General features: G+C 43.1%; 1 protein-coding gene across 1 annotated transcript in view; it reads right to left on the bottom strand.

The window, feature by feature from the left end:
• LOC124789776 (parafibromin) overlaps positions 1-21,963 on the bottom strand; it is an 82,771-nt gene that overhangs the window by 32,222 nt on the left and 28,586 nt on the right. Inside the window, exon 7 of the mRNA XM_047257242.1 lies at positions 3,173-3,291. Coding sequence (XP_047113198.1) covers positions 3,173-3,291 — 119 coding nt within the window. The remainder of the gene's footprint in view (positions 1-3,172; positions 3,292-21,963) is intronic.

Here is a 21,963-nt window from a genome sequence, read left to right as displayed (position 1 = left end):
GTGATGTGTCAAAGTATAACACACGCAAAAAAATATCAACATTATATGTGAAAGCTTAGCTTTTCTAGTAGATATACGGTACGGCATACATTAATGTAAACCGTTAACTTTTCCTCTTGCGTGTTCGTGCTATATGACCAGTGATCTTGCTATTGGCTGACTAAAACACGTGTCCTATGCTCTGAATAGCCGCTGTCATCGGCTGATGAGATCTCGCGGCTTGAGATATGACTCGCTTACAAAAGGACATCGCAACCTCGGTTTCAACGCTCCGGAAACTAACGTGCTGTGTTTGGTGCAATTCGAATTTATACTTTTGTAATACGAAAATATGCAGCGTATATGTTGCTGCAAATCAAAGGTCTTTCCAAAATTTCTCTCCCTTTTTTTTTTTTAATTAAAGGTCTCTCCAAAACCTTCTTTTCCCCGTCTTTTCTTTTTTTTCTGGGAAGTTCCATGCGATTGTATAAAACGTTAACCATTCAAAGGATTCATAAGTTTTACAGTTCCGAGGGAAAATCTACGGAAAACCTACTGTCACTTAGCACATAAAAAGTGTATTTTCGCCCGGGAAAAATATTTTTTAAACGGGGTATCCGGGAGAAATCCGGGAATTTTTTTTCCTTGTCCCCGTATACACCCTGGTTTCCCACCCGGGAGAAAGTTTATTTTTAACTGGGAGATCACCCCCATAGCTCCACTGACTATCTCCAAATGACAAAATGACAATATGTAAACTCAAATAGTAACAGTGAACTACAAAAAACAAAAACACTATGAACTTATGCACCAACCAAATAATAAGCTTCTCTGCCACAGAGAAACAACGGAAAGAGTTGATAGCAAATATGACACGAGGTCTGGATGGAATCCCAATTCGGTTTTATGCAGTCTACTCTATGGCATTGGCCCCCTTTACTCAGCTTGAACTTATTGTGAATCTCTTGCCCAGCACAAAATCCCAAGCAACTGGAAAAAAGAACAGGTGACTCCTCTATATAAGAAGGGTAAAAGAACACTCACCAAATTACAAACCAATATCCTTAACATTGATCTGCTGCAAAATTCTTAAATGTATTCTCGGCTTGAATATCAAAGATTTCCTACGGACCGAAAAGTTTGTGTCCACGAATCAGCACAGTGTTAGAAAGCACCGCATCTGTTAAACTCAGCTTCCTCTTTCCTCATGTGATCTCCTGTAAATCATGGATGAAAGGCAACATCTATATTCCATATCTGTACATTTGTGAAAAGCATTTGACACAGTGCCCCACTGCAAACCGTTCACAAAGGTACGAGCATATGAAATAAGAGTCCCAGATGTGTGAGTGGCTCAAAGACGTCTTAAGTGATAGAGCCTAGAATGCTGTTCTCAGTGGCGACTGTTCATCAGAGATAAGGGTATCATTGGGAGTGGCCCAGGGGAGTGTGATATGACAGTTATTGTTTTCTGTATACAAAAATGGTCTGGCGGACAGTGTGGGCAGCAATGTGCAGTTGTTTGCTGATGATGCTGTGGTGTATGGTGAGGTGTCAAGTTGAATGACTGCAGGAGGATACAAAATGAATTAGACAATATTTCTAGCTGCAACATAACAATCTCTAGTTGGTATGATGAATGGCTGCCAGCTCAAAATGTAGAAAACTTAAGTTAATGCAGATTAGCAGGAAAAACAAATCTGTAACGTTCAGATACAGCATTAGCAGTGCCCTGTTTGACACAGCCTCATAATTTAAATATCTGAGGGTAATGCTGAAAAGTGATGTGCAATGGAATTAGCAGGTGAGGTTGTGAATCATCAAGTCTGATCTAATGGGAGAATTTTAGGAAAGTGTGGTTCATCTATAAAGGAGACTGCATACAGGATGCTAGTGCAACCTATTCTTGAGTGCTGTTCGTGTCTTTGGGATCTGTACCAGGTCGGATTAATAGAAGACATCGAAGCAATTAAGAGGCTTGCTGCTAGGTTTGTTACTGGTAGGTTCGAGCAACAACCAGATATTACAGAGATGCTTCAGGAACTCAAATGGGAATCCTTGAAGGGAAGGCGACATTCTTTTTGAGGAACACTATTGAGAAAATTTAGAGAACCAGCATTTGAAGCTGACTGCATAACAAGTCTACAACTGCCAACATACATTTTTGAAGAACCAAGAATGTAAGACAAAAGAAGTTAGGGTTCATACAGATGTATATAAAACACCATTTCTTCCTTACTCTATCTGCGAAGAGGAACAGGAAAGGAAATGACTAGTAGTGGTACAGGGTACCCTCCGTGACGCACAGTAAGGCTGATTGTGGTATATGTATGTATATGTAGTTGTAGATATGTAATTCATCAAGTATGTAAGATGTAGAACACTGAGCATCCACCAGATAGAGAAAATGAACTGTATGAAAATTGTGGACGGAGAGATAGATTTATGACTTTTCCATTCCCATTCTTCTTTTTCGAAGTTACCACTACATTTCATACACAAAATTAGGTAAGCACTATCAAAGATATAGGTATTACACAAACGAAACATTGAAAGTGTTAAAAAATCTCCACTGTTACAACTTATGTAAATAAAAGTTTTCACAGACAATCACCACAACAAAATATACTGTGACTGGGATATCATGTACACGTCTGCAGTTCTGCTACCCACTAGAATCCCTGTCCCACAGAACTGTGCCATACTTTGTGGAGCCTGAACAAAATTATGCAGACCGTTGATAAAGACGGTTGCACTATTTTGCTTTGGCTACTGTAAAGCAGCACAGGGATTGCAGTGTGTAGGACTGGAGATGTGTACCTGCAAACAAACAAAAAATAATTACATAACTTTATTTTATTTTGTTTTGTTTTATGGAGTAGTTATTAAAACTTTATGAATGTCCCTAGAAAATGTTTTGAGATCCGCCAGTCTAATCAGTGAGTCTACTAAAAGCTATCCATTTCATTTGAAATTTTGTGCATTGCCTTGAATTTGTATCTTCCCCAACTGCACAGTACTTCTAGCCTTCTCTCATCATCATTACACTAAAATTTACAGTTAAAGTTGTGGAGTCCAAAAATATGTATGCAGGACTGATAGATGGCACTTTATTTATAGATTGAGAAAACTTATTCTTTCATTATGTAAAAGAAAAACAAAAGAAAATCTAATATATAATACTTCTACCTACTTCAGATCTTGGAGGATGTCCTTGGCATTATACATGGTGATCAATGAAGTCGGAGACGCAGGAATGATGATAATGGGTGTTCGAGAGACCCGTTTATTGGGCTGTACTGCCAGCCGTGCCTGTTAAGTATGTTAATGACAGTCAGTTGATCAGAAATAAAGTGGAGAATAGAAGTCACAGTTTTGCTAATCATACAATAATAATGCAGGGCAACTATAAATGATTCGTTTATTTTCAAAGTTATACATTTTCTGAAGTATTACATGTACAAATATGATTGATACATAAATAGAACTGTAAACTTGCCAAGTTTGCATTTTCATTCTGCAAATGATCTACGAGTGTCCTTCTGATCACACGACACACATCCAAATGGCAGTCAAGTTCGTTCCATATCTTATGTAGCAATATCCCATGAATGGTCATCACAGCAGCACTGATGCATTCTTGGCAGTGGGGATATGTAAACAAAAAGTGCTTAAGATACCCCAAAAGGAAAAAGTCATGAGGCGTTAGGTCAGGTGACCTGGGGGAGGGCAAGGGAACAGAGCCACATCTTCTTCACCATTACACCCAATCCAATGATGCAGAAGTTCACTGTTTGGGGAGCAGCAAACATCAACAGTCCAACGACTGTGTCCACCGTCTTGGTGGAAGATGAAATTCTTGGAATCAGCTGTTAGTTGTGGAACAACCACAACTGCAACATATCAAGGTAAGGGGCATCTGTCAGAGTCTTCTCACAAAAGACAAACGGCCCATACAGTTTCATCTGTGACACTGCACAGAAAACATTAATCTTTGACAAATCTCATTTGTGCGGCACAATTTCACGTGTATTTTTCAATGCCCCACATTCTCACATTGTGGAGATCAACTTTTCCAGATAAATGGAAGGTATCTTGGTCTCCGTGTCAGCTTGGAGCAGAAATTTCTCTTTCCTTGCTCTGTCACCATTTTGTCAAGCACTGCACTTGTTAACACCAACTGGAGAGCAAATGCAAACTCTGAGTTTACAGTTCTACAGGGTGTACATAAAGTCCGAGAACACTTTCAATTATTTATTGCACAAGGACTAAACATTGTACAGATGTCATACATATTGCATTTTAAAGCGAACACTGAAAGTATTTTTTACAAACATTCGATATGTGATTCATGAGTGACCCGGCAGATGTCAATACAGTAATTGAATTCTTGCCATACCCGGCCCAGCATAGCATCATCAACTGTAGCAGTCTCTTCCCGTATTCTCTCCCGGAGCTCTGGTACATCATGTGGTCGAGGTGGTACGTACAGCAAATCTTTAATGTGTCCCCGCAGAAAAAAGTCACACGGAGTGAAACGGGAAGGCCATTTCATGAAACAGCTGTCCCCTTCCGTAGCAACACCGATCCACCGATGCGGCAGCTCTGTGTTCAGGTACCCACAAACTTCCCGATGAAAAAGAGGTGGAGCTCCATCCTGCTGAAAGATGAATGGAGAGTCCGTTTGCATTTGAGACATCAGCCATTACTGAAACATGTCCAAGTAGGAATATCCGGTGACAGTGCTCTTGTCATAGAAGAATGGTCCGCACAGTTTTCGACGTGACAAGGCACAAAAAACATTTACCTTTGGGGAATCACGCTCAAATTCAATGCATTCGTGTGGATGCTTTGTACCCCAGATTCGACAATTATGCCTGTTCACTTTCCCATTAGTGTGAAAAGTGGCTTCGTCACTAAAAATTAAGTGATGAGCGATGCCATCCCCATCCTCATTCAATTGTTGCAACTGTGAACAAAACTCAAAATGATTGTCTTTGTCATCATCATTGAGCTTCTGCACTAGCTCCAATTTGAATGGTTTCATAGACTGCTTCTGTTGCAGGACTTCCCACACTGTCATTGGAGCCATTTCAAGTTCACGGGATGCGAGCCGCACCGATTTCTTTCGACTGCTTATGAATGTCTCTTGTACACGCGCTGCATCCACTTCCCTCACACTGGGACGTTCGCTTTTCTCTGCCAGGAGCAAGCAACCCATTGTAACGAATTTGTTGTGCCAGTGGTAAATGGCCTTCCTTGTTGGTGGCTTCTTACCGTACTTGGTTCTAAATATCCATTGAACAGCTGTAGCGCACTCATTTTTGTTGAACTACAACACACAGAAAGCTCACTCCACACTCGAACTTGCCATGTTTGCGACTAGCACTGACTATTGGCAAATTACCAAACTAGCTGTGGTGATATACATGAAAAAAAAAAAAAAAAAAAACACTTTCAGGGTTTCTCTTCAAAATGACATATGTATGATATCTGACAATGTTTGGTTCTTGTGCAATAAATGTTCCCGGACTTTACGTACATCCTCAATCATATTTGTACAAGTAACACTTTGGAAACTATAGAACACTGAAAATGAACTACTTAGTTATAACAGAGCCCTGTACAATTATATTTTCAGCAAAAGATATATGGACTGAATTCTGAAAACAACAATAAATATTACACCCTGATAAATGATTCAAATGTTGAATTACAAACAGCTAGAAGTTAAGGCAAGCAAAATTCAGGAAAATACACTCCTGGAAATGGAAAAAAGAACACATTGACACCGGTGTGTCAGACCCACCATACTTGCTCCGGACACTGCGAGAGGGCTGTACAAGCAATGATCACACGCACGGCACAGCGGACACACTAGGAACCGCGGTGTTGGCCGTCGAATGGCGCTAGCTGCGCAGCATTTGTGCACTGCCGCCGTCAGTGTCAGTCAGTTTGCCGTGGCATACGGAGCTCCATCGCAGTCTTTAACACTGGTAGCATGCCGCGACAGCGTGGACGTGAACCGTATGTGCAGTTGACGGACTTTGAGCGAGGGCATATAGTGGGCATGCGGGAGGCCGGGTGGACGTACCGCCGAATTGCTCAACACGTGGGGCGTGAGGTCTCCACAGTACATCGATGTTGTCACCAGTGGTCGGCGGAAGGTGCACGTGCCCGTCGACCTGGGACCGGACCGCAGCGACACACGGATGCACGCCAAGACCGTAGGGGACCGCACCGCCACTTCCCAGCAAATTAGGGACACTGTTGCTCCTGGGATATCAGCGAGGACCATTCGCAACCGTCTCCATGAAGCTGGGCTACGGTCCCGCACACCGTTAGGCCGTCTTCTGCTCACGCCCCAACATCGTGCAGCCCGCCTCCAGTGGTGTCGCGACAGGCGTGAATGGAGGGACGAATGGAGACGTGTCGTCTTCAGCGATGAGAGTCGCTTCTGCCGTGGTGCCAATGATGGTCGTATGCGTGTCTGGCGCCGTGCAGGTGAGCGCCACAATCAGGACTGCATACGACCGAGGCACACAGGGCCAACACCCGGCATTATGGTGTGGGGAGCGATCTCCTACACTGGCCGTACACCACTGGTGATCGTCGAGGGGACACTGAATAGTGCACGGTACATCCAAACCGTCATCGAACCCATCGTTCTACCATTCCTAGACCGGCAAGGGAACTTGCTGATCCAACAGGACAATGCACGTCCGCATGTATCCCGTGCCACCCAACGTGCTCTAGAAGGTGTAAGTCAACTACCCTGGCCAGCAAGATCTCTGGATCTGTCCCCCATTGAGCATGTTTGGGACTGGATGAAGCGTCGTCTCACGCGGTCTGCACGTCCAGCACGAACGCTGGTCCAACTGAGGCGCCAGGTGGAAATGGCATGGCAAGCCGTTCCACAGGACTACATCCAGCATCTCTACGATCGTCTCCATGGGAGAATAGCAGCCTGCATTGCTGCGAAAGGTGGATATACACTGTACTAGTGCCGACATTGTGCATGCTCTGTTGCCTGTGTCTATGTGCCTGTGGTTCTGTCAGTGTGATCATGTGATGTATCTGACCCCAGGAATGTGTCAATAAAGTTTCCCCTTCCTGGGACAATGAATTCACGGTGTTCTTATTTCAATTTCCAGGAGTGTATGTAGTTTTATTTTCTAGTCTTTTCTAAATCATAATTTTTGTCAGATACTTAGTTTCCATCATTGTTTCAGTATGGAGCAATCCTTATCACTATACAATACTGTAATGCATAATCATGTATTGCCTTTGTGACTCTAGAATTACACATTCATCAGTATGAGAGAAGTCATAAAATATTTTTGGGCATAATGTAAATGATTAACAGTTAAAGAAATCTTTTGTTGATCTTTTCAGTTTTAGGTTATCTTTAAGGAAGGTGCATACAGGAAAAACTGCACTAATAGTTAGCTAGAACTCAAGAACACATCAGCCCAGTGCAGACACAGGAAGCTCTTAATGTAGACATATCCAAAGTTGTGCAGTTCAAGAAATGTAAAAGCATAGTCATAATCCATATCAATTCAGACAGGGGTGTTACCTTGATAGTCTCAGATATTACTCAATTTAACATATGTTACAATTTCATAGAATGTAAGAAACCCAAATTTTATTTGTTTGTATAAAAAAAAAAAAAAAAAACCATTAATAAAAACTCGGTCGGAGATATAGGCCACTAAAGAGGACACCTATTGAGTGACATTCTCTGAAAAGGAGAACTTCCACTTTTCAGTTGAACGTGTTTTACAAATAAAGTTAATATTTCACCTTCCACATCTAAATTTTTTGCTGTGGTTGTTTATTGCTAAGTTCTTTGTTGCAATTGTTTATTACCAATTTTTATTGTTCATTGCTGGTTTCTTTATTGCTCTTACACATAGCTCGTTTCTTCATTGCATAGCCTTTTAGGAAATCTGACACCATCCAGATAATTCTATGTCTGTAAGTTTTTGTGAGCCAAGTGTTCATCAGAGACAAGGGCTTTGTCAAGAGTGCCCCAGGCAAGTGTAATAGGACCACTGTTGCGCTCTCTCTCATATATATATATATATATATATATATATATAAAACAAAGATGATGTGACTTACCAAACGAAAGCGCTGGCAGGTCGATAGACACACAAACATACACATGAAATTCAAGCTTTTGCAACAAACTGTTGCCTCATCAGGAAAGAGGGAAGGAGAGGGAAAGACGAAAGGATGTGGGCTTTAAGGGAGAGGGTAAGGAGTCATTCCAATCCCGGGAGCGGAAAGACTTACCTTAGGGGGAAAGAATGGGTATACACTCGCGCACACACACACATATCCATCCGCACATACACAGACACAAGCAGACATTTGTAAAGGCAAAGTGTTTGGGCAGAGATGTCAGTTGAGGCGGAAGTACAGAGGCAAAGATGAAGTTGAAAGACAGGTGAGGTATGAGCGGCGACAAATTGAAATTAGCGGAGATTGAGGCCTGGCAGGTAACGAGAAGAGAGGATATAATGAAGGGCAAGTTCCCATCTCCGGAGTTCTGACAGGTCGGTGTTAGTGGGAAGTATCCAGATAACCCGGACGGTGTAACACTGTGCCAAGATGTGCTGGCCGTGCACCAAGGCATGTTTAGCCACAGGGTGATCCTCATTACAAACAAACACTGTCTGCCTGTGTCCATTCATGCGAATGGACAGTTTGTTGCTGGTCATTCCCACATAGAATGCGTCACAGTGTAGGCAGGTCAGTTGGTAAATCACGTGGGTGCTTTCACACGTGGCTATGCCTTTGATCGTGTACACCTTCCGAGTTACAGGACTGGAGTAGGTGGTGGTGGTGGGAGGGTGCATGGGACAGGTTTTACACCAGGGGCGGTTACAAGGGTAGGAGCCAGAGGGTAGGGAAGGTGGTTTGGGGATTTCATAGGGATGAACTAAGCGGTTACGAAGGTTAGGTGGACGGCGGAAAGACACTCTTGGTGGAGTGGGGAGGATTTCATGAAGGATTGGTCTCATTTCAGGGCAGGATTTGAGGAAGTCGTATCCCTGCTGGAGAGCCACATTCAGAGTCTGATCCAGTCCCGGAAAGTATCCTGTCACAAGAGGGGCACTTTTCGGGTTCTTCTGTGGGACGTTCTGGGTTTGAGGAGATGAGGAAGTGGCTCTGGTTATTTGCTTCTGTACCAGGTCGGGAGGGTAGTTGCAGGATGCGAAAGCAGTTTTTCAGGTTGTTGGTGTAATGGTTCAGGAATTCCGGACTGGAGCAGATTCGTTTGCCACGAAGACCTAGGCTGTAGGGAAGGGACCGTTTGATGTGGAATGGGTGGCAGCTGTCATAATGGAGGTACTGTTGCTTGTTGGTGGGTTTGATGTGGACGGACGTGTGAAGCTGGCCATTGGACAGGTGGAGGTCAACGTCAAGGAAAGTGGCATGGGATTTTGAGTAGGACCAGGTGAATCTGATGGAACCAAAGGAGTTGAGTTTGGAGAGGAAATTCTGGAGTTCTTCTTCACTGTGGGTCCAGATCATGAAGATGTCATCAATAAATCTGTACCAAACTTTGGGTTGGCAGGCTTGGGTAACCAAGAAGGCTTCCTCTAAGCGACCCATGAATAGGTTGGCGTACGAGGGAGCCATCCTGATGCCCATGGCTGTTCCCTTTAATTGTTGGTATGTCTGGCCTTCAAAAGTGAAGAAGTTGTGGGTCAGGATGAAGCTGGCTAAGGTAATGAGGAAAGAGGTTTTAGGTAGGGTGGCAGGTGATCGGCGTGAAAGGAAGTGCTCCATCGCAGCGAGGCCCTGGACGTGCGGAATATTTGTGTATAGGGAAGTGGCATCAATAGTTACAAGGATGGTTTCCGGGGGGTAACAGACTGGGTAGGGATTCCAGGCGTTAGAGAAAGTGGTTGGTGTCTTTGATGAAGGATGGGAGACTGCATGTAATGGGTTGAAGGTGTTGATCTACGTAGGCAGAGATACGTTCTGTGGGGGCTTGGTAGCCAGCTACAATGGGACGGCCGGGATGATTGGGTTTGTGAATTTTAGGAAGAAGGTAGAAGGTAGGGGTGCGGGGTGTTGGTGGGGTCAGGAGATTGATGGAGTCAGGTGAAAGGTTTTGTAGGGGGCCTAAGGTTCTGAGGATTCCTTGAAGCTCCGCCTGGACATCAGGAATGGGGTTACCTTGGCAAACTTTGTATATAGTGTTGTCTGAAAGCTGACGCAGTCCCTCAGCCACATACTCCCGACGATCAAGTACCACGGTTGTGGAACCCTTGTCCGCCGGAAGAATGACGATGGATCGGTCAGCCTTCAGATCACGGATAACCTGGGCTTCAGCAGTGGTGATGTTGGGAGTAGGCTTAAGGTTTTTTAAGAAGGATTGAGACGCAAAGCTGGAAGTCAGAAATTCCTGGAAAGTTTGGAGAGGGTGATTTTGAGGAAGAGGAGGTGGGTCCCGCTGTGACGGAGGATGGAACTGTTCCAGGCAGGGTTCAATTTGGATAGTGTCTTGGGGAGTTGGACCATTAGGAGTAGCATTAGGATCATTTTTCTTTGTGGCAAAGTGATATTTTCAGCAAAGAGTACGAGTGTAGGACAGTAAATCTTTGACGAGGGCAGTTTGGTTGAATCTGGGAGTGGGGCTGAAGGTGAGGCCTTTGGATAGGACAGATTTCGGATTGGGAGAGAGGTTTGGAGGAAAGGTTATCTACTGAATTAGGGTGTTGTGGTTCCAGATTGTGTTGATTGGAATTTTGAGGTTTTGGGGGGAGTGGAGCTGGAAGTGGGAGATTGAGTAGATGGGAGAGACTGGGTCTGTGTGCAATGAGAGGAGGTTGAGGTTTGCTGGAAAGATTGCGAAGGGTGAGTGAGTTGCCTTTCCGGAGGTGGGAAACCAGGAGATTGAATAGTTTTTTGAGGTGGAGGGTGGCATGCTGTTCTAATTTGCGATTGGCCTGTAGGAGGATGCTCTGAACAGCTGGTGTGGACGTGGGAGAGGAAAGATTAAGGACTTTTAATAAGGATAGGAGTTGACGGGTGTGTTCATTGGCTGAGTTGATGTGTAGGTGAAGGATTAGGTGGGTGAGGGCAAGGATTGTTCAGTTTGGAACTGGTATAGGGACTGATGGAAAGAAGGATTACAGCCAGAGATGGGAACTTTAAGTGTGAGGACTTTGGGGGTAATGCCAAATGTCAGGCAAGCCTGAGAAAACAAAATATGGGAGTGTAATCTGGCTAGGGCGAAGGCATGTTTGCGGAGGGAATGTAAATAAAACTTAATGGGGTCGTTGTGGGGATGTTGTGAGGGTGACATGGTATTAGAAGGTGGAAAGAGTAACATGAGGCTGAAATGAAAATGAAAATAAAAATATATGGCGAGAGATAAGGTGGACTAGAAAGCAACTGGAGATCTGGTGTGAAAAAAGGCGAAAAGGTGTTGGTTATAGCTGAGCTATGTTGATCCTGTGGTGAACTTGGGTTGGCCAATCTCCTGGTTTCCCATGCCTCCGGGAAGGCAACTCACTCACCCTTCGCAACCTTTCCAGCAAACCTCAACCTCCTCTCATTGCACACAGACCCAGTCTCTCCCATCTACTCAATCTCCCACTTCCAGCTCCACTCCCCCCAAAACCTCAAAATTCCAATCAACACAATCTGGAACCAGAACACGCTAATTCAGTAGTTAACATTTCTGAGGGACTGCGTCAGCTTTCAGACAACACTATATACAAAGTTTGCCAAGGTAACCCCATTCCTGATGTCCAGGACGAGCTTCAAGGAATCCTCAGAACCTTAGGCCCCCTACAAAACCTTTCACCTGACTCCATCAGTCTCCTGACCCCACCAACACCCCGCACCCCTACCTTCTACCTTCTTCCTAAAATTTACAAACCCAATCATCCCAGCAGACCCATTGTAGCTGGCTACCAAGCCCCCACAGAACGTATCTCTGCCTACGTAGATCAACACCTTCAACCCATTACATGCAGTCTCCCATCCTTCATCAAAGACACCAACCACTTTCTCTAACGCCTGGAATCCCTACCCAGTCTGTTACCCCCCGGAAACCATCCTTGTAACTATTGATGCCACTTCCCTATACACAAATATTCCGCACGTCCAGGGCCTCGCTGCGATGGAGCACTTCCTTTCACGCCGATCACCTGCCACCCTACCTAAAACCTCTTTCCTCATTACCTTAGCCAGCTTCATCCTGACCCACAACTTCTTCACTTTTGAAGGCCAGACATACCAACAATTAAAGGGAACAGCCATGGGCATCAGGATGGCTCCCTCGTACGCCAACCTATTCATGGGTCGCTTAGAGGAAGCCTTCTTGGTTACCCAAGCCTGCCAACCCAAAGTTTGGTACAGATTTATTGATGACATCTTCATAATCTGGACCCACAGTGAAGAAGAACTCCAGAATTTCCTCTCCAACCTCAACTCCTTTGGTTCCATCAGATTCACCTGGTCCTACTCAAAATCCCATGCCACTTTCCTTGACGTTGACCTCCACCTGTCCAATGGCCAGCTTCACACGTCCGTCCACATCAAACCCACCAACAAGCAACAGTACCTCCATTATGACAGCTGCCACCCATTCCACATCAAACGGTCCCTTCCCTACAGCCTAGGTCTTCGTGGCAAACGAATCTGCTCCAGTCCGGAATCCCTGAACCATTACACCAACAACCTGACAACAGCTTTCGTATCCCGCAACTACCCTTCCGACCTGGTACAGAAGCAAATAACTAGAGCCACTTCCTCATCTCCTCAAACCCGGAACCTCCCACAGAAGAACCACAAAAGTGCCCCTCTTGTGACAGGATACTTTCCGGGACTGAATCAGACTCTGAATGTGACTCTCCTGCAGGGATACGACTTCCTCAAATCTTGCCCTGAAATGAGATCCATCCTTCATGAAATCCTCCCCACTCCACCAAGAGTGTCTTTCCACCGTCCACCTAACCTTCGTAACCTCTTAGTTCATCCCTATGAAATCCCCAAACCACCTTCCCTACCCTCTGGCTCCTACCCTTGTAACCGCCCCCGGTGTAAAACTGTCCCATGCACCCTCCCACCACCACCTACTCCAGGTCCTGTAACCCGGAAGGTGTACACGATCAAAGGCATAGCCACGTGTGAAAGCACCCACGTGATTTACCAACTGACCTGCCTACACTGTGACGCATTCTATGTGGGAATGACCAGCAACAAACTGTCCATTCGCATGAATGGACACAGGCAGACAGTGTTTGTTGGTAATGAGGATCACCCTGTGGCTAAACATGCCTTGGTGCACGGCCAGCACATCTTGGCACAGTGTTACACCGTCCGGGTTATCTGGATACTTCCCACTAACACCAACCTGTCAGAACTCCGGAGATGGGAACTTGCCCTTCAGTATATCCTCTCTTCTCGTTACCTGCCAGGCCTCAATCTCCGCTAATTTCAATTTGTCGCCGCTCATACCTCACCTGTCTGTCAACAACATCTTTGCCTCTGTACTTCCGCCTCGACTGACATCTCTGCCCAAACTCTTTGCCTTTACAAATGTCTGCTTGTGTCTGTGTATGTGCGGATGGATATGTGTGTGTGTGCGCGAGTGTATACCCCTTCTTTCCCCCTAAGGTAAGTCTTTCCACTCCCGGGATTGGAATGACTCCTTACCCTCTCCTTTAAAACCCACATCCTTTCGTCTTTCCCTCTCCTTCCCTCTTTCCTGATGAGGCAACAGTTTGTTGCGAAAGCTTGAATTTCATGTGTATGTTTGTGTGTGTTTGTGTGTCTATCGACCTGCCAGCACTTTCATTCGGTAAGTCACATCATCTGTGTTTTTAGATATATTTTTCCCATGTGGAATGTTTCCCTCTATTATATATATATATATATATATATATATATATATATATAAAAAAAAAGGGTGATTCAAAAAGAGTACCACAACTTTAGGAATTTAAAACTCTGCAACGACAAAAGGCAGAGCTAAGCACTATCTGTCGGCGAATTAAGGGAGCTATAAAGTTTCATTTAGTTGTACATTTGTTCGCTTGAGGTGCTGTTGACTAGGGGTCAGCGTCAGTTGATGCTAAGATGGCAACTGCTAAACAGAAAGCTTTTTGTGTTATTGAGTACGGTAGAAGTGAATAGACGACAGTTGTTCAGCGTGCATTTCGAACGAATTATGGTGTTAAACCTCCTGATAGGTGGTGTATTAAACGTTGGTACAAACAGTTTACAGAGAATGGGTGTTTGTGCAAAGGGAAAAGTTCCGGACGGCTGAGAATGAGTGATGAAAATGTAGCACGCATCCAGCAAGCATTTGTTCGCAGCCCAGGAAAATCGACTCGCAGAGCTAGCAGAGAATTGGCTGTTCCCTCAACTCGAACAAGAAGCACAACAATTCATATTTCAGCAGGATGGAGCGCCACCACATTGGCACTTATCTGTCCGTAACTACCTGAACGTCAACTACCCAAGGCGATGGATCGGCCGCCAGGCAGCCCGTGACAGAGCACTTCATCACTGGCCTCCAAGAAGCCCTGATCTTACCCCCTGTGATTTTTTCTTATGGGGGTATGTTAAGGATATGGTGTTTCGGCCACCTCTCCCAGCCACCATTGATGATTTGAAACGAGAAATAACAGCAGCTATCCAAACTGTTACGCCTGATATGCTACAGAGAGTGTGGAACGAGTTGGAGTATCGGGTTGATATTGCTCGAGTGTCTGGAGGGGGCCATATTGAACATCTCTGAACTTGTTTTTGAGTGAAAAAAAACCTTTTTAAATACTCTTTGTAATGATGTATAACAGAAGGTTATATTATGTTTCTTTCATTAAATACACATTTTTAAAGTTGTGGTATTCTTTTTGAATCACCATATATATGTCTTTAAATATGTCTGCTTGTGTCTGTATGTGTGGATGGATATGTGCGTGTGTGCGAGTGTATACCTGTCCTTTTTTCCCCCTAAGGTAAGTCTTTCCGCTCCCGGGATTGGAATGACTCCTTACCCTCTCCCTTAAAACCCACTTCCTTTCGTCTTCCCCTCTCCTTCCCTCTTTCCTGATGAGGCAACAGTTTGTTGCGAAAGCTTGAATTTTGTGTGTATGTTTGTGTTTGTTTGTGTGTCTATAGACCTGCCAGCGCTTTTGTTCGGTAAGTCACCTCATCTTTGTTTTTATATACAATTTTTCCCACGTGGAATGTTTCCTTCCATAAAAAGAAAGATGATGAAACTTACCAAACAAAAGCGCTGGCAGGTCGATAGACACACAAACAAACACAAACATACACACAAAATTCTAGCTTTCGCAACCAATGGTTGCCTCGTCAGGAAAGAGGGAAGGAGAAGGAAAGACAAAAGGATATGGGTTTTAAGGGAGAGGGTAAGGAGTCATTCCAATCCCGGGAGCGGAAAGACTTACCTTGGGGGGAAAAAAGGACAGGTATACACTCACACACACACATATCCATCCACACATACACAGACACAAGCAGACATTTGTGTGTATATATATATATATATATATATATATATATATATATATATATATATATATATATATATATAAAACAAAGATGAGGTGACTTACCGAACAAAAACGCTGGCAGGTCGATAGACACACAAACAAACACAAACATACACACAAAATTCAAGCTTTCGCAACAAATTGTTGCCTCATCAGGAAAGAGGGAAGGAGAGGGGAAGACGAAAGGAAGTGGGTTTTAAAGGAGAGGGTAAGGAGTCATTCCAATCCCGGGAGCGGAAAGACTTACCTTAGGGGGAAAAAAGGACAGGTATACACTCGCACACACGCACATATCCATCCACACATACAGACACAAGCAGACATATGTGTCTGTATGTGTGGATGGATATGTGCGTGTGTGCGAGTGTATACCTGTCCTTTTTTCCCCCTAAGGTAAGTCTTTCCGCTCCCGGGATTGGAATGACTCCTTACCCTCTCCTTTAAAACCCACTTCCTTTCGTCTTCCCCTCTCCTTCCCTCTTTCCTGATGAGGCAACAATTTGTTGCGAAAGCTTGAATTTTGTGTGTATGTTTGTGTTTGTTTGTGTGTCTATCGACCTGCCAGCGTTTTTGTTCGGTAAGTCACCTCATCTTTGTTTTTATATATAATTTTTCCCACGTGGAATGTTTCCTTCCATTATATATATATATATATATATATATATAGAGAGAGAGAGAGAGAGAGAGAGAGAGAGAACACTTTAATAAATTATCTGGGGACAAGTGGGCAGCAATCTGCAGTTGTTTGCTGATGTCGTTGTGATGTACAGTAAGGTGTCGAAGTTGAGTGACTGTAGGATGATACAAGAGACTTAGACAAAATTTTCAGTTGGTGTGATGAACGGCACCTAGCCCTAAATGTGGAAAAATGTAAGTTAATGTGGATGAGTAGGAAGATCAAACCTGTGATGTTGGGATACAGTATCGTTACTGTCCTGCATGACAGTGTCGAGTAATTTCAGTATCTGGGCATAGCACTGAAAAGTGATATGGGGTGGAATGAGTGTGTAGAACTGTGATAGAGAAGGTGAATGGTCGACTTTGGTTTAATGAGAGAATTTTAGGAAAGAGTGGTTCACCTGTAAATGAGACCACATATAGGATGCTGGGGCAACCTATTCTTGAGCGTTTGCTCATAAGCCACACATCGCGCTGGTAAATTCCAAACGACATCTTGCTTGGTGCAAGGAGCGTAAAAATTGGATGACTGAACAGTAGAAAAACAATGTGTGGAATGACGAATCACGTGGCGATCCGATGGCAGTGTGTGGTTATGGTGAACATAATCTGCGAGCATGTGTAGTGCCAACAGTAAAATTCGAAGGCAGTGGTGTTATGGTACTGCTTGAGTGTTTGGGATCCATACCAGGTCAGATTGAAGAAAGATATCGAAGCAGTTCAGAGGCGGGCTGCTAGAATTGTTATCAGTAGGTTTGAACAACACGTAAGTGTTATGGAGATGATTCAGGAACTCAAATGGCAATCTCTGGAGGGAAGGTGACATTTCTTTTCAAGAAACACTATTGAGAAAATTTAGAGAACCGGCACTTGAAGACTGCCAAACGATTCTACTGCCACCAACATTCATTGTGCATACGGGTCATGATGATAAGACACGAGAAATTAGGGGTCATATAGAGGCAGTCGTTTGTCCCTTGCTCTATTTGCGCAAGTGGAACAGGAAAGGAAATGACAAGTAGTGGTACAGGGTACCTTCCACTATGCACTGTACAGTGGCTTGCATAGTATCTATGTATATGTAAATTAAAAACAATTTTCTTCAGGTTGCAAATAAATGTGCTCATTTCAAGACTGTTTCAAAGTCAAGATATTTCCAGTTATGACTTTGTGTTCTAAATGCCTTTACAGAACATCAACAATGACAGGAACTGAACAAGGAGAAATATTCCACAGTGCACATGTTGCATATATAGAGGAAGAATTCCATTCCATGAATCAGTCTGCTACAGAGATAGGTGTTGGTCCTGTTAAGAAATCATGGACAGTGAATTCAGGTCATAAGATGTACGTATCAAGAAAACATGGAGAAATTATCGAAGCTGTGTGAGAGTACATCATAGAAAAATTGAACACACATTTCAAAATACAAATTCCATCTTCAGAAGAAAATAAACCAAAGAAAACTTGTACAACATGTTGAGAATTTTTCTCAAAAATTAATTGAGCTATTTAATAATGTGCACGCTACAATGAAAAGATATAAGTTCGAACAACTATTCCATAATCTTTTTCACAGAAAAAAATTTTGCACCATATTCCATTTGCATCAAAAGACGTGATGGGCAAAACAAAGAAATTTGAGGTCTGCGAAAAATATGTTTGGAAGATCAGATCTCTATTATGGTCCTCCTGTAAAAGATGCATATGTTCAAACTGCACACTCAATTTATCTGGAAGATAAATGGCATTGTTCTTGCCAAAGTGCCAACAAACAGGACACTTACAAAAGCAACCGCTGAAGGCCAAATAGTGTAAAGATACATGACACACAGTATTAATGGTATTTCTGTGAAGAAAAATACATTATGCACTGGAAGGTCAGCATTTTATGCACAATGACCAAAGAGGGCAAGCAAGAGACCTGTCAGTTTCAGGAATGTGGTGACAGACCTGAAAAGGAAGGACTTCCGCTACAGACACTGGGTCTGTAAAACACAGCAGATAACTCTTCAGAAGTTACATATGCAATATGGGAGGAAAATAAACTCTTTAAGGAAGCTGTCACCATTAACACTTTTATTGATGAACTTCGGAAATAAAGAGTGAAAGAAGTACCACACCGACAACTGAAAAAACTGCAACAACAAAAACAACAACACACTGCATAAGTGAAGAAGGGATTTGTGCAGGCCGAAGAACTATGTTCAGTGCTTCATGTAATTCTGCTGAAAACTGGCCTGCGATTCTGCCACTAGAAGTACACTATGTGATCAAAACTATTCAGACACCTGGCGGAAAATGACTTACAAGTTCGTGGCACTCTCCATTAGTAATGCTGGAATTCAATATGGTGTTGGTGACAGCTTCCACTCTCGCAGGCATACATTCAGTCAGGTGCTGGAAAATTTCTTGGGGAATGGCAGTCCAATCTTCGTTGAGTGCTGCACTGAGGAGAGGTATCGATGTCAGTTGGTGAGGCCTGGCATGAAGTCGGCATTCCAAAACATCCCAAAGGTGTTCTATAGGATTCAGGTCTCAACTCTATGCAGGCCAGACCATTACAGGGATGTTATTGTCATGTAACCACTCTGCCATAGGCTGCTGTGCATTAGGAACAGGTGCTCCATCGTGATGAAAGATGCAATCGCAATCGCCATCCCCAAACTGCTCTTCAACATTGAGAAGCAAGAAGGTGCTTAAAACATCAATGTAGGCCTGTGCTGTGATAGTGCCACACAAAATAACAAGGTGTGCAAGCCCCCTCCATGAAATCATGACCACACCATAACACCACTGCCTTCGAATTTTACTGTTGGCACTACACATGCTCGCAGATGATGTTCACCAGACATTCACCATAACCACACACTGCCATCGGATCGCCACGTGATTCGTCATTCCACACATTGTTTTTCTACTGTTCAGTCATCTAATTTTTACGCTCCTTGCACCAAGCAAGATGTCGTTTGGAATTTACCAGCGCGATGTGTGGCTTATGAGCAAACGCTCGACCATGAAATCCTAGTTTTCTCACCTCCCATCTAACTGTCATAGTACTTGCAGTGGATACTGACGCAGTTTGGAATTCCTGTGTGATGGTCGGGATAGATGTCTGCCTATTACACATTATGACCATCTTCAACTATCAGTGGTGCCTGTCAGTCAACAGATGAGGTCGGCCTGTACGCATTTGTGCTGTATGTGTCCCTTCACGTTTCCACTTGACTATCACATCAGAAACAGTGGACCTAGGGATGTTTAGGAATATGGAAATCTCGCATACAGACACACGACACAAGTGACACCCAATCACCTGACAACATTCAAAGTCTGTGAGTTCCACTGAGTGCCCCATTCTGCTCTCTCACGATGTCTACTGACTACTGAGGTCGCTGATATGGTGTACCTGGCAGTAGGTGGCAGTCAAGTGCACCTAATATGAAAAACTTATGTTTTTGTGGGTGTCCAGATACTTTTGATCACTTAGTGTATAACGGCATTGTTGGAGAAATGACAAAGTTTCAAAACAAGACAAGTGTTGCACTTATAAGTGATAATACAAGACATGACCGAGCATGACATGCATGGTTTGCAATGGACAAAAATTCAAAATTTGTAACCACAGGCAAAAAAGATTGTTATTCCCAATAGTGCTCCTAGTCACTTTAAAAACTGATACCAGCTATTTGAATGACTAAGTCGGTTGTGCCAGTGGAGGGGCTATTCAGTGCTACTGGTCGTCGGAAGGGGCCTTGTGAGAGTGTAGGCGGCTTGCAGAAGCAGCATGCTACAAATCATAACCTTTCCAGCCCAAGGACAGCTGTAATTCAGAATGCCAAGCATTTTACCAAAGTGATGAAGTCATATACATCCTCAGGTCTTGTACTGTTGTCCATAGAGGTAGCTAAAGAATTCTGCCAGTAGAAAAGAGAAGAATGGTCCAACCGAACAAAACCAGCGAAAGAAATTTAGAAGCCCCATTTCTGGACTCAAAATGATGGGTGATCTTATACTTCATGAACTTTAAAGAGCAAGAAAGAAGAAATTTCATTTGCCCAGCAAAAACCTTAGAAGTAACAGAATATTTCAGCTTCATAACCTGCAAGGACGGTTGTTTGTGGTTTGTATATATGACTGTGCTGGTCAATCTCAGAGATTAAAGATATTAATTATGAGTTAAATGAAATCATTGTGAGCCTTATGCTACCACTTGGACCGGTTGCTGGTTACGAGTTCCCAGCTGCAAGACGATGGCACCACCGTCATTGCTCACTTTCGATTCACAATATTTGAAAGGCAGTGTGTGCCCCAGTTCCTATTGGTTCAACAGGATGGCATCATTCAATATCAGAAGAAGATACAGATGCATTTGAACACATTTTTATTTCACTGAACAGCTAATTTCAATTCTAAGCAGAATGCAACAGTTGTATGCATTGGAACGTGTTAGTTTTTGAAACTTTCACTTATTTTTGTGTTCATTCGATACATTTGAAAAATCTGTCTCTTACTCACCTTTCAGAAGAAATAAAATTACATGCCAAATAATACTAGGTTTCGATTTCATAAGACCAATACATGATAATGTGGTAATAGAAACTGGTTTAATGTATGGCAAAATTCTCAATTGTCTATAAAATCTGTTCAACCGAAATGTGTAAGTTCTCCTTTTTAGGGAATATAGGCTATATGGTGCTAATCAAAAGAATCAAAAGTTTTGGGACTGGCATTTTTGAAAATAATGTTAAAAAAATTCAGAAGGCTACAGCAGGAAAACTTTGACACACATTTCCAAACCGAGGATATCATAAAATTATATCTAAAAACAAAGATGATGTAACTTACTAAACAAAAGCGTTGGTATGTTGATAAAGACACTAACAAACACAAACATACACAAAATTCAAGCTTTTGCAACCAACGGTTGCTTTGTCAGGAAAGAGGGAAGGAGATGGAAAGACGAAAGGATGTGGGTTTTAAGGGAGAGGGTAAGGAGTCATTCCAATCCCGGGAGTGGAAAGACTTACCTTAGGGGGGAAAAGGGACAGGTATACACTCGCGCACACACACACATATCCATCTGTACAGATGGATGTGTGTGTGTGTGTGTGTGTGTGTGTGTGTGTGTGTGTGTGTGTGCGCGCGCGCGAGTGTTTGTTAGTGTCTCTATCAACATACCAATGCTTTTGTTTGGTAAGTTACATCATCTTGTTTTTAGATATATTTTTCCCACGTGGAATGTTTCCCCGTATTATATTCAATCATAAAATTATTATCTTTGAACTAATAATAATAAATTAATATATAGAACTGTTCCAGAGACACAGTATTTTAAAGTTTTCCTGAAAATCCTTGTTTCAAATGATGGCCGAGGCATACCTCAGGCCAGGATTTCTTTCTTTCTTTTTGAGAAAAAATGGGTTTCTTACTTTGACCTGAATTTTAAATCTGCAAATATGAAGGGAAGCTTTTTCTTCTTGGTTGTCCATATTGATACAGACTACCTCTGCTAACGACTCACAACCAGAGTCAGTCACGTAACGCAAATATCTGAGAGTCAAAATATGTAGAGCTATTACGTATAACAACCATACAAGCTTGGTTGTAGGCAGAGCAAGCAAAAGACTAAGATTCATTGGTAAGACACTGCAAAACTGTGGTCCGCTTACAGAAGATATTGCACATAAAAATAAAACACTATGGCCCAAATTCAAATACTGTTCAAGTTTATACAATAGAAATTGAGTTG

The sequence above is a fragment of the Schistocerca piceifrons genome, chromosome 3 (genome assembly GCF_021461385.2).
Source record: "Schistocerca piceifrons isolate TAMUIC-IGC-003096 chromosome 3, iqSchPice1.1, whole genome shotgun sequence".
NCBI lineage: Eukaryota > Metazoa > Arthropoda > Insecta > Orthoptera > Acrididae > Schistocerca > Schistocerca piceifrons.
Note: the sequence above shows the minus strand (reverse complement) of the source record. Positions and strands in the feature narration are given on the sequence as shown.